At 47.7% G+C, this 13,032-nt stretch overlaps 1 protein-coding gene and 1 long non-coding RNA gene across 8 annotated transcripts in view; one reads left to right on the forward strand and one right to left on the reverse strand.

The window, feature by feature from the left end:
• Positions 1–12,795, reverse strand: part of FLOT2 (flotillin 2) — a 35,166-nt gene extending 22,371 nt beyond the window's left edge. For 2 of the 7 annotated variants that reach the window (XM_038376174.2, XM_043499203.1), the window contains exons 1-2: positions 4,680–4,727; positions 1,204–1,285 (exon numbers count right to left, since the gene is read on the reverse strand). In XM_038376174.2, the coding sequence (XP_038232102.2) occupies positions 1,204–1,285; positions 4,680–4,712 (115 nt within the window). In that variant the 5' untranslated portion in view covers positions 4,713–4,727. Of the gene's footprint in view, positions 1–1,203; positions 1,286–4,679; positions 4,728–7,248; positions 7,274–11,807; positions 11,869–12,579 lie in introns of those variants that run through there. The other 5 variants (XM_038376168.2, XM_038376170.2, XM_043499205.1 and 2 more) reach the window with 4 other exon arrangements.
• LOC122456951 lies at positions 213–6,301 on the forward strand. The gene is made up of 3 exons (XR_006276146.1): positions 213–253; positions 1,089–1,249; positions 5,743–6,301. It is a non-coding gene; the product is annotated as an uncharacterized LOC122456951 (long non-coding RNA).
• Positions 12,796–13,032: the final 237 nt, after the last annotated feature.

Consider the following 13,032-nt stretch of genomic DNA (forward strand, 5'->3'; position numbering starts at 1 on the left):
CCACGCAGCTCCCAGAAGCAGCAGCATTCCTCCCCCCCCCCCCCCCGATTCCTATGCGAAGGGGAAGCCAGGGGTTGTGCACACTGCCTCTGCCCCACACATGGCCCCCGCAGCTCTCATTGGCTGGGAACCACAGCCAATGGGAGCTGCAGGGGTGGCACCTGCGGATGGGGCAACGCGCAGAGACGCCTGGACATGCCTCTGTATAGGAGCTAGAGAGGGGACATGCTGCTGCTTCCAGGAGCTGCTTGAGGTAAGCGCTGCCCAGAGCCTGCACCCCTGTCCCACTTCCGGCCCATTCATCCCTGCCCCAGCCCTGATCCCTCTCCCACCCTCCACCCCTTGATTCCAGCCCAGAGCACCCTTCTGCACCCCCAATCCATCCTCCCCACCCCCAAAACCTGCACCCCTAGCCAGAGCCCTCACCCCCACCCCACCCCAACCCCCTGCCCTAGCCCGGAGCCCCCTCCTGCACCCTGAACTCCTCATTTCTGGCCCCACCCCAGAACCCGCACCCCCAGCTGGAGCGCTCACCCTCCCCACCCCCCAATTTCATGAGCATTCATGGCCCGCCATACAATTTCCATACCCAGATGTGGCCCTCGGGCCAAAAAGTTTGCCCACCTCTGAGTTAGACTGTAACGCCTTGGCACTTGTATTACAGCAACGGGTGCTAGAGAAAAGCCCTCAGAGAGATTTTCAGGGCAGGTCCTGTAAAAAGCCACGTATATTTGCAGTACTAAATAAAAATTAAAAATCCTTTCCAAGAAACGGGGGGCGAAGAAATCCTGCCAGGGCTCAGAGTGGGTTAGCTGGATACCCTGTTTCCTATACAGAACCACAAATAATATTTTACAGTAAATATGATGTGAACTCCTTCTCTTTGTAGAATCAGGAAGCTAGTGCCCCTCTCCCTCTGCTCAAAGCTCTTTTCATAAGGTTATTTTCTGAAGGCAACTTTTCAATATAAATCCTATTAAATTTACTACAAAATGTTTGTTGTTTGCCATATTGAAATCCAACAGGCAGAAGGTGTCTGTTTCAAAAGCAGAATAATTTATTATAACAAACTTGGCTCTTTTACACAGACAGTGTTATCTCAAAAGCACTTTATGCTTCAGGCTTCTAAAGCAACACAGTTTAAAAAAACAAGCTGAAAAGTTGAGTTCTTGCAGGGGGAATCCCCCGAGCTGTGGACAATACCTGCTGCTTTTGGCTCAGGATTATTAGGACATCCCAGGCTTTGAAGGTAAAACACAGACTCAATTGCTTGCAAGTTGTTCAACTCGTGATGTGACGGAGAGACTGCCGAGACTCATCAAGCCCTCGGATCGCTACCCCTTCCTGCTTCTCCACGTGGGCACCAATGATACTGCCAAGAATGACCTTGAGCGGATCACTGCGGACTACGTGGCTCTGGGAAGAAGGATAAAGGAGTTGGAGGCGCAAGTGGTGTTCTCGTCCATCCTCCCCGTGGAAGGAAAAGGCCTGGGTAGGGACCGTCGAATCGTGGAGGTCAACGAATGGCTACGCAGGTGGTGTCGGAGAGAAGGCTTTGGATTCTTTGACCATGGGATGGTGTTCCATGAAGGAGGAGTGCTGGGCAGAGACGGGCTCCATCTTACGAAGAGAGGGAAGAACATCTTTGCCAGCAGGCTGGCTAACCTAGTGAGGAGGGCTTTAAACTAGGTTCACCGGGGGAAGGAGACCAAAGCCCTGAGGTAAGTGGGAAAGCGGGATACCGGGAGGAAGCACAGGCAGGAATGTCTGTGAGGGGAGGGCTCCTGCCTCATACTGGGAATGAGGGGCGATCAACAGGTTATCTCAAGTGCTTATATACAAATGCACAAAGCCTTGGAAACAAGCAGGGAGAACTGGAGGTCCTGGTGATGTCAAGGAATTATGACGTGATTGGAATAACAGAGACTTGGTGGGATAACTCACATGACTGGAGTACAGTCATGGATGGTTATAAACTGTTCAGGAAGGACAGGCAGGGCAGAAAAGGTGGGGGAGTAGCACTGTATGTAAGGGAGCAGTATGACTGCTCAGAGCTCCGGTACGAAACTGTGGAAAAACCTGAGTGTCTCTGGATTAAGTTTAGAAGTGTGTGCAACAAGAGTGATGTCATGGTGGGAGTCTGCTATAGACCACCGGACCAGGGGGATGAGGTGGATGAGGCTTTCTTCCGGCAACTCACGGAAGCTACTAGATCGCATGCCCTGATTCTCATGGGTGACTTTAATTTTCCTGATATCTGCTGGGAGAGCAATACAGCGGTGCATAGACAATCCAGGAAGTTTTTGGAAAGCGTAGGGGACAATTTCCTGGTGCAAGTGCTAGGGGAGCCAACTAGGGGGAGCGCTTTTCTTGACCTGCTGCTCACAAACCGGGTAGAATTAGTGGGGGAAGCAAAAGTGGATGGGAATCTGGGAGGCAGTGACCATGAGTTGGTTGAGTTCAGGATCCTGACGCAGGGAAGAAAGGTAAGCAGCAGGATACGGACCCTGGACTTCAGGAAAGCAGACTTTGACTCCCTCAGGGAACAGATGGCCAGGATCCCCTGGGGGACTAACATGAAAGGGAAGGGAGTCCAGGAGAGCTGGCTGTATTTCAAGGAATCCCTGTTGAGGTTACAGGGACAAACCATCCCGATGAGTCGAAAGAATAGTAAATATGGCAGGCGACCAGCTTGGCTTAATGGTGAAATCCTAGCGGATCTTAAACATAAAAAAGAAGCTTACAAGAAGTGGAAGGTTGGACATATGACCAGGGAAGAGTATAAAAATATTGCTCGGGCATGTAGGAAAGATATCAGGAGGGCCAAATCGCACCTGGAGCTGCAGCTAGCAAGAGATGTCAGGAGTAACAAGAAGGGTTTCTTCAGGTATGTTGGCAACAAGAAGAAAGCCAAGGAAAGTGTGGGCCCCTTACTGAATGAGCGAGGCAAGCTAGTGACAGAGGATGTGGAAAAAGCTAATGTACTCAATGCTTTTTTTGCCTCTGTTTTCACTAACAAGGTCAGCTCCCAGACTGCTGTGCTGGGCATCACAAAATGGGGAAGAGATGGCCAGCCCTCTGTAGAGATAGAGGTGGTTAGGGACTATTTAGAAAAGCTGGACGTGCACAAGTCCATGGGGCCGGACGAATTGCATCCGAGAGTGCTGAGGGAATTGGCGGCTGTGATTGCAGAGCCCTTGGCCATTATCTTTGAAAACTCGTGGCGAACGGGGGAAGTCCCGGAAGACTGGAAAAAGGCTAATGTAGTGCCCATCTTTAAAAAAGGGAAGAAGGAGGATCCTGGGAACTACAGGCCGGTCAGCCTCACCTCAGTCCCTGGAAAAATCATGGAGCAGGTCCTCAAAGAATCAATCCTGAAGCACTTAGAGGAGAGGAAAGTGATCAGGAACAGTCAGCATGGATTCACCAAGGGAAGGTCATGCCTGACTAATCTAATCGCCTTTTATGATGAGATTACTGGTTCTGTGGATGAAGGGAAAGCAGTGGATGTATTGTTTCTTGACTTTAGCAAAGCTTTTGACACGGTCTCCCACAGCATTCTTGTCAGCAAGTTAAGGAAGTATGGGCTGGATGAATGCACTATAAGGTGGGTAGAAAGCTGGCTAGATTGTCGGGCTCAACGGGTAGTGATCAATGGCTCCATGTCTAGTTGGCAGCCGGTGTCAAGTGGAGTGCCCCAGGGGTCGGTCCTGGGGCCCGTTTTGTTCAATATCTTCATAAATGATATGGAGGATGGTGTGGATTGCACTCTCAGCAAATTTGCGGATGATACTAAACTGGGAGGAGTGGTAGATACGCTGGAGGGGAGGGATAGGATACAGAAGGACCTAGACAAATTGGAGGATTGGGCCAAAAGAAATCTAATGAGGTTCAATAAGGATAAATGCAGGGTCCTGCACTTAGGATGGAAGAATCCAATGCACCGCTACAGACTAGGGACCGAATGGCTCGGCAGCAGTTCTGCGGAAAAGGACCTAGGGGTGACAGTGGACGAGAAGCTGGATATGAGTCAGCAGTGTGCCCTTGTTGCCAAGAAGGCCAATGGCATTTTGGGTTGTATAAGTAGGGGCATAGCGAGCAGATCGAGGGACGTGATCGTTCCCCTCTATTCGACACTGGTGAGGCCTCATCTGGAGTACTGTGTCCAGTTTTGGGCCCCACACTACAGGAAGGATGTGGATAAATTGGAAAGAGTACAACGAAGGGCAACAAAAATGATTAGGGGTCTAGAGCACATGACTTATGAGGAGAGGCTGAGGGAGCTGGGATTGTTTAGTCTGCAGAAGAGAAGAATGAGGGGGGATTTGATAGCTGCTTTCAACTACCTGAAAGGGGGTTTCAAAGAGGATGGCTCTAGACTGTTCTCAATGGTAGCAGATGACAGAACGAGGAGTAATGGTCTCAAGTTGCAATGGGGGAGGTTTAGATTGGATATTAGGAAAAACTTTTTCACTAAGAGGGTGGTGAAACACTGGAATGCGTTACCTAGGGAGGTGGTAGAATCTCCTTCCTTAGAGGTTTTTAATGTCAGGCTTGACAAAGCCCTGGCTAGGATGATTTAACTGGGACTTGGTCCTGCTTTGAGCAGGGGGTTGGACTAGATGACCTTCTGGGGTCCCTTCCAACCCTGATATTCTATGATTCTATGATTCTATGAACTTTGTGTTTTTTCCAGTAACTCTTTTTGCCATGCTCAGGTTTAAGACCTGAAGCCAGTGAGCTTAAGAGCCACTAGCTTAGATGTTTGTTTTGATCACTACTTGTATGTGCATTATTCTCCCACCTCCAAGACAACAGCTCCCTGCCAACTTGCATGGCATCTGGAAGACTATTCCTCTGAATCAGCGGGAAAGCTTAGGCCTGTTCTGCACTTAAAAATTAGATCAACCCTAGTTATGTCACTTGGGGCTGTGAAACACTGTGTATCCTGAGTGCCGCAGTTAGATTAACCTAACCACCCATGAAGAGGCGGCTAGGTTGATGAAAGAATTCTTCTGTTGACCTAGCTATCGGGGTTGCAAGAGACGGATTAGAAAAACCCCTTCTGTGGAAGTAGGGAGTGTCCAAGCTGTGCCGCTGAAGACAAGCCCTCAGAGAAGCTGATTGGTGTGACAGCTCCTAAAACAGATTCAAAGTAATGTCATTTAATATCTCTTGGAGGATAGGAGACTGGCTTGCTCAGTTCATCAGCCAGACTCTCAGAATGTATGCTGTCTGCCGCTTCTTAACCTCATTTTCTGCCTGTTATCTGTATTGCACAATGTTCTGGATAGATTCTGCTTCCCAGACCATACTTATCACTGAGCAGAAATGGCAGCATGTGTCCCTTCAAAAGGATGTTATTTTCTTTCACAGACAATGTAAGAAAATATCCTACTTAGAATCTTCTCCTAATTGAGCAGCAGCACCCTTACTAATTCTCACCAGAAAGCACAGAAAGTTACATTTGTGCACACCAGATTTGGTGCCATGTAGTGCTGTTTAGTAAAATCATTCTTAATAGTGTCCAAAGCAGAAATTAAATACGGAAAGTTATAATAAAGTTCTTCTAGAAAGATTCAATCTGAATTTACTAATGGGAGTCAATTGCCAGATAGGTTCTTTAATACAAGTTGTACATCTGGGCACAGTAGAATACTCTGGTGGTAAAAGAATGAGCTGCATGAACTAATTGCTTTAAACGCTAATTTCCTATTTACAATCTTGCCATCTGCTTCCCAGGTCCCAAAGATCAAGTGAAAAAACAGAAACAAATCAACAATGTGAAAAACTTTGCAAATCTGGAAAACCAACCCCAGCACAATGCGATTTGGCAGAGAAACGTCTTATTTCAGCTAGAACATCCCCTCTTCTCTTCAAGTCTGGGTCTCACAGCTACTTGGCTATAATTTACAGACATCCACTGTGCCTTTTCCAGCACAATAGAATACAGCCAGCTATATTACCACGGGAGGATTCATGCCAGACAGCAGTATTCCGGCTTGGAGCCTGCAGAGGGAAGTGATCCTGCATGAAAGTCAGAAGTGTTCCCAGAAACAACAAAACTAGATGGCCTATTTCTTATGAGGTTAGATGAACCAAATTAGGGTTTATGATTAATTCCAGGTCTACATACAGAAAATTCCTCCAGCAGATCGAAAAAGGCCCTTTGCGCTGCTGCTCTAAGCCCTGGTCTACTTGACGAGTTGAGGTCAAATTTAGCAGCGTTAGATCGATTTAACCCTGCACCCATCCACACAATTAAGCCATTTTTTCCAACTTAAAGGGCTCTTAAAATCGATTTCTGTATTCCTCCCCCGACTAGGGGATTAGTGCTGAAATCGACCTTGCCGGGTTGAATTTGGGGTAGTGTGGTCGCAATTCAACAGTATTGGCCTCCGGGAGCTATCCCAGAGTACTCCATTGTGACCTCTCTGGACAGCGCTCTCAACTCAGATGCACTGGCCAGGTAGACAGGAAAAGGCCCGCAAACTTTTGAATTTCATTTCCTGTTTGGCCAGCATGGCAAGCTGCAGGTGAGTGCAGATCTCAACAGCAGAGATGACCATGATGGAGTCCCAGAATCGCAAAAGAGCTCCAGCATGGACCGAACGGGAGGTTCAGTATCTAATCGCTGTAAGGGGAGACGAATCCGTGCTATCAGAACTCCGTTCCAAAAGACAAAATGCCCAAACATTTGAAAAAAATCTCCAAGGGCATGAAGGACAGAGACTATAACAGGACCCGCAACAGTGCCATGTGAAACTTAAGGAGCTCAGGCAAGTCTATGAAAAAAACAGAGAGGCAAACGGCTGCTCGGGGTCAGAGTCCCAGACACGCCGACTCTATAATGAGCTGCATGTCATTCTAGGGGGTGCAGCCACCACTACCCCACCCCTGTGCTTTGACTCCGTCAATGGATTATCACGCAACAGGGATGCGCATTTTGGGGATGAGGAAGATGAGGAGGAGGTGGTGGTTGAAGATAGCGCACAGCAAGCAAGTGGAGAAACCGTTTTCCCCAACAGCCAGGAACTGTTTCTCACCCTGGACCTGGAGCCAGTACCCTCCGAACCCACCCAAGGCGGGCTCCCAGACCCACCAGATGGAGTAGGGACCTCTGGTGAGTGTACCTTTGTAAATAAAATACACGGTTTAAAAGCAAGCATGTTTAATGATTAATTTGCCCAGAAGACTTGGGATGCATTCGCGACCAGTACAGCTACTGGAAAAGTCTGCTAACTTTGCCTGGGGATGGAGCGGAAATCCTCCAGGGACATCTCCATAAAGCTCTCCTGGATGGTCACTCCTCAGGGTCACCTGGTTGAAATAGGGTAATTTTATTAAGGGGACATTCAGAGGTGGCCGTACCTGCTGGGCTGTGTGCCTGTGGCTGAAAAGAAATATTCCCCACATAAGTTGTTGACAGACTTATGCTAGCAAACTAAACATAGCACACTTCCAGCTGCAGAGCAGACAAACCCACTGAGGCCCAAAGGTAGACGTCCCTTCTGCAATTTAAACCATTAAATGATGGGGAGGAGAAAAAATGAAACTGGACAACAGATGCATAAAGAAACTCATGTGCAGTGAAGTCAGAGTCTAGGCATAGATTAGTGTCAGAATCTCAAGCACTAGTGTGAATCTGAGTTAAGCCTTGTCTATACACAAGTTGTATCAACTTAAAAATTAATTTAAATGGATTTAGTTAAACCAGTGCAAACTCCTGTTTGGACACTTATTAATTAAAAACTGGCTATACTAGTTTAGCTAGCACCAGTAACAAGCTAAACTGATGACAGTTTTAACCTGATCTATACAGTGTCTGCACAGCATTTGCTCTGGGTTAACTAAATTGAGTTCAAAACACACCTTTAAATGAACTGGTGCAACTCTATATATAGATCAGGCCTTGTTAAAAAAAAAAAATCCAACATATGGCTTGAATTTTACAAGCCATAACAAAGGTGTGCAACATTACACCATGAAAAGCTCACACTAAATCCTTCCTGGAAACTAAAGGGAAAAGCCCTAAGGCAGGGGTCGGCAACCTTTCAGAAGTGGTGTGCCAAGTCTTCATTTATTCACTCTAATTTAAGGTCTTGCATGCCAGCAAGACATTTGAACATTTTAAGGTCTCTTTCTATAAGTCTATAATATATAACTAAACTATTGTTGTATGTAAAGTAAATAAGGTTTTTAAAATGTTTAAGAAGCTTCATTTAAAATTAAATTAAAATGCATAGCTCCCCGGAGCGGTGGCTAGGACTCAGGCACTGTGAGTGCCACTGAAAATCAGCTCGCGTGCCGCCTTTGGCGCGCGTGCCATAGGTTGCCTACCCCTGCCCTAAGGCAATGTGAAGCAAGCCACACGTGCAGAGAAGCTATTCCAACTCTTTTGGAGACGTAACAAGCACTTGACAAAGGAAACCTCGGGTTCCATCTGTTGCAAAAGGCTACAGTGCTGCCTCCTTGGAAGAATGCAGATTACCCAATTCTATGTAATTACTGAACAACAGTATTAAAGATTGGCTTAGGCTAGTGTCACACTGCAATCCACCTTGACAGGCTGTGAGGTTGCATACTGGACAGTAACAAATAAACAGGTTTCAAGGAAAGACCAGAACTATATCCAGTCACAGTTCAAGATTCTTGGTTAATCACATCTATGAAACTAAACAGATTATCATGGTACTCTGATTTTAGGGGAAAATGGAAACCCATTTCTTTAAAGACTTTTTAAACAGCTAACCCTGCATGAGGTGTGTAAGAACTTCACTCTCAGGAACACACATATTCTGAATACAAATGTGGAAATCTGATTCCAAAGGCAAAACAGACAAGAGTAAAACTTCTCCCATGCAGAGAAGACAGCCAGAGCTGCCTGTTCCCCCTTACTGTTATACCATGCCTACAAACTTTTAATTTGTCTACAAAGCTAGGGAATTAAAGCACGGTTAGTCAGAAAATCATGGGAGTCCATCTTTGTTCTGTGACCTGCATATCATAATGATGTTTACAAGTCAAAAAGGTGATTTTTTTTTCTCAAGGAAAACGGGGCTGATCCTTCTGGGTCTTGCATCAACGCATACAAGAAACGGTCTGCCACCAAACATAGGTGACCATTTTGTTACTGAATAGAATCCAGATTACTCAAGACAAGCAGAGTAAAGACATGCAAGTAAGGTAAGCAGATACATTTGATGTTATTTATTGACTGCAATCACACCTTAAAGATTGCTCATGTAAGATATCTAGTAACAATAAGGATATGTAGTTTATGTGTAAATATTACAGGATCACAATTTATGACTGGCAGAGTGCAGGAGAGCCACGCATAGTGTAAATTCAGGGACGTAAAATAAGCCAGCCAAATAAACCCAACATTGACAGTGCAGTCAGTATCATTTGTTTACACAATGGGAACTGCTGTCTGATTGTCTAGATAAAGTATCTTTTGCATTTTCCTGAAAACCTTCAATGGCACCAGTGCCCTGGGAGAGAAGCCATAGCCTTAGTAATGGCCAGCATGGAGAGTACTGGACACCTGGTTCTGGGACAGATTTCACACGGACGTGTCCCATAGCACGCTGCCGTCCTTAGGTTAAATTAGAACCTAACCACAGAAAATCCTGAATAATTTTTCAAATGTGGAACAGAAGAACTTCAAGTCTGGGTTTAAAAGTTCCCAGAAGTAATTTTATAACCAATATGTGGCTTAACAGGAACCCAGAGAAATTACCACAGAGTTGGAAAAAAAGCACTAACACTCACCATTGACCTGTGCCCTTGGAATCAGATTTCCAAATAAGGCCATCAAGCAGAGGGTAGTACTGGTCAAACAGAAGTTACAGAGAGCTGACTGCTTGTTGGGGTACTGTATGTCAGTATAAAAAGCACTGAAAGAAAGCTACACTCCTGAAGCGGCATATGGTGAGACTCCCTCCTTAACAGAGTCAAGGATTTATTCTAAAAAAACTTTTCAATTAAAATATTTGAGTCATCTCCCTAGTAAGTGACCTCTTTTACCAGTATTAGTAAGGGAACCCAATACTGCAGAACATAACCCTGTTAATAACATGTTCTAATATTAGTTTATCACACACAAAAACTTCTTGACTGTGATCTTAATAACTACACACAGCAAGGATGAAAATCAAAACGGACATAAAGTTCTGCATTTACAGACATTTTACCTCTGCCCCAGAGGTTGCTCAACATCCATGGAAGCCTAACCGTTGAATGCTCTGCCCTGGCATGCTAATAACCCACCAGTCAACACCCAGATAAACAAAGGGTTATTAGCACAGTCACAACCGTGCAGGCAGGCCCCAGACTGAACACCTGTTGCAAAGCACCCAGAAAGAATGAGGCATCCATAAGCACCCCCGACTCTTTCAGCCTGTTCCCTGAGCACAGAACAGTGCTCGTAGGAAACAGGCAGGTGTTCGCATAGCACATCGCATGCTGGGTAGTGAAATACAAAGGCCATCTTTGGTGAAGGTATGGAATACAGAACAGACCTTTATAGCCAGGATTGATGTATTCATATAGAAGAATATGGCAATGGTCATACTACTGGGTCAGACCCGTGGTCTATCTAACCCAATACCCTATCTTCCAAGAGTGGCCGATGCCAGATGCTTCAGAGGGAATGAACAGAACAGAGCAATTATTGAGTGATCCAGCCCGTCATCCAGTTCCAGCTTCTGGCAGTCAGAGGTTTAGGGACACCTAGAGCATGTCGTTGCATCCTTGACCATCTTGGCTAATAGTCATTGCTGTACCCATCCTCCACAAGAATATCTATTCTTTTTTGAGCCCCCCAAAATTCTCACCATGCGATTGCATTTGATGGGTTATCCTAGGCACACTGGGGCCGAGCTATGGGAAAATACATAGTTTGGGGGTGTTAATGGATACCACAGATTTTTGTTGCCATGCCTTGTGATTCAGAGTTTATATACTGCTGCTTTCATAATTATATTGTGCTTTTAAAAAAAAATAGCAACTAATCAGGGATTAAAATAAACTTGTTTAATGGCCAAATTTAAAAAAACAAAGGATAATTCCCATTCCTTTGCTATTTGTAAAATACTGTTCTTGTACCTGTAAGCAGGTTTTAGAATGTCTGAACCACCCATTAAGACCAACTCATTAGGCTCTGTAACAGGCCTGTCCTCTGAGAAAGATTTACAGATTGCTTAATAGACCAACTGGAAGTGATTGCCACCGCCTGCAGGAGATTTCAGGCTAAGGGACTGATTTAACTGGCTTGCAAACCATGATGACGTAGTTTCAGATACACAGCAATGGGAGTGGAGCAGCCTTATAATCATAATGTATCCTTTGTAACCCCAAACATTTGTTTCCTCCAAGGCAGGAGGAAAGGTGGTTAAGATTTGAAGGTCAGAGTCCCAATCACCAAACCTAGCCATCAACTCCATCACGAACCCAGTGTTGACAAAGAGAATTTATGTAGACTGAGAACATATTGAGCAACTGAACATTGTTTCAGAGTAGCAGCTGTGTGAGTCTGTATTTGCAAAAAGAAAAGGAGGACTTGTGGCACCTTAGAGACTAACACATTTATTTGAGCATGAGCTTTTGTAAGCTACAGCTCACTTCATCAAATGCATCCGATGAAGTGAGCTGTAGCTCATGAAAGCTTATGCTCAAATAAATGCGTTAGTCTCTAAGGTGCCACAAGTCCTCCTTTTCTTTTTGAACATTAGTTGTAGATGCCCTAAACTTTCTCTTGCCCACAGCCCACCCACTCCACATAACCACCACGGAGCCAGTCATACCTACAGGGTGCAGCATCACGTACTGGCGTTTCATACAACTCCACATTTTGATAGAACCAGGCCCCAGACCTCTCCTACTAAGGCCTTGTCCTTCACTGCGCACACTTTATAGTTGCAACCGTAGCATAAATCAGGGAAAGGCATAATCGTCACATGGGCGATCCCTCCTCTAAGGAGACACAGTAAAAAGGCACCTGCCGCTTCTGTTGGTGCTAGCGCTGTTGATGAATTACAGAAACGAAGCTCACTAGCAGAGCAACGGTAAACGGGCGCATGGGAACCAAGGCTACTGAATGGGCAAGGGCAGCCACAGCCCTTGCTACTCCCAGGTGGCAAAGGGAAAGCGCTCACATGCCCGCCCGCCCGCGGGGGAAAGACGGAAACCCCCCCCCGAAGACCCAATGAGACTCTTTCCCTTTGGGCCCTGCCCCAGTCTGTGGCTCCGAGGAAAGGGGGCCTGACCTCGGTTCCGGCCCAGCCCATGCATCTCTCGGCCCGAGTCCCTGCCATCGAGGCTCCAACCCCTCCCGAGGCATTTCACACCCGGCGCCTTGGCCCTGCCCCGGGGGAGCCAAGAGTCCTGGGCCCCCCGCCGCGCCGCGCCGCGCCCCGCCCCGCCCTTAGCTGCAGAGCTGGGGGGCCCCTCCCCATCAGAGGTACCGGGACCCCCCCAACCGCCTCCCCTTCACCCCCGCACTACAGGAGCCCCCAAGCCCCGCCTACTTCCCTCAGTGCCGGGGGGCTGCCGCCTAAGCCGCCCCCCCGCCCCTACCTGACACCACCAGCGCCTCGTTAGGCCCCACCGTGTGGCAATTGCCCATGGCGCCGGCAGCAACGGCGCCTCCCCGCCCGACTCTCCGCCGCAGCGCCCGCCCCGCCCGCGGAAGCGCGTCACCGGGGAGGGAAACTCGCTCGGGGCAGTCGCCATGTTGGGAGGGGCGCCCCGGGCGGGGGGAGAGACCCCGGCCGCCATGTTGGATGGAGGGCGGGGCGTGGCACCTGGCGCCGTGCGGGAGAAATGGAGCAGCCGCCATGTTGGATGGGGGGGTCCGTCAGGCGGTGCCGCGCTGTGTGTGTGTGTGGGGGGGGGGGTCTGTCAGGCGGTGCCGCGCTGGGGGGGGTGGGGGGGGTCTGTCAGGCGGTGCCACACTAGGTGTATTGGGGGGGGTCTGTCAGGCGGTGCCGCGCTGGGGGGGGTCGGGTCTGTCAGTGCCACACTGTGTGT

The sequence above is a fragment of the Dermochelys coriacea genome, chromosome 17 (genome assembly GCF_009764565.3).
Source record: "Dermochelys coriacea isolate rDerCor1 chromosome 17, rDerCor1.pri.v4, whole genome shotgun sequence".
Lineage (NCBI taxonomy): Eukaryota > Metazoa > Chordata > Testudines > Dermochelyidae > Dermochelys > Dermochelys coriacea.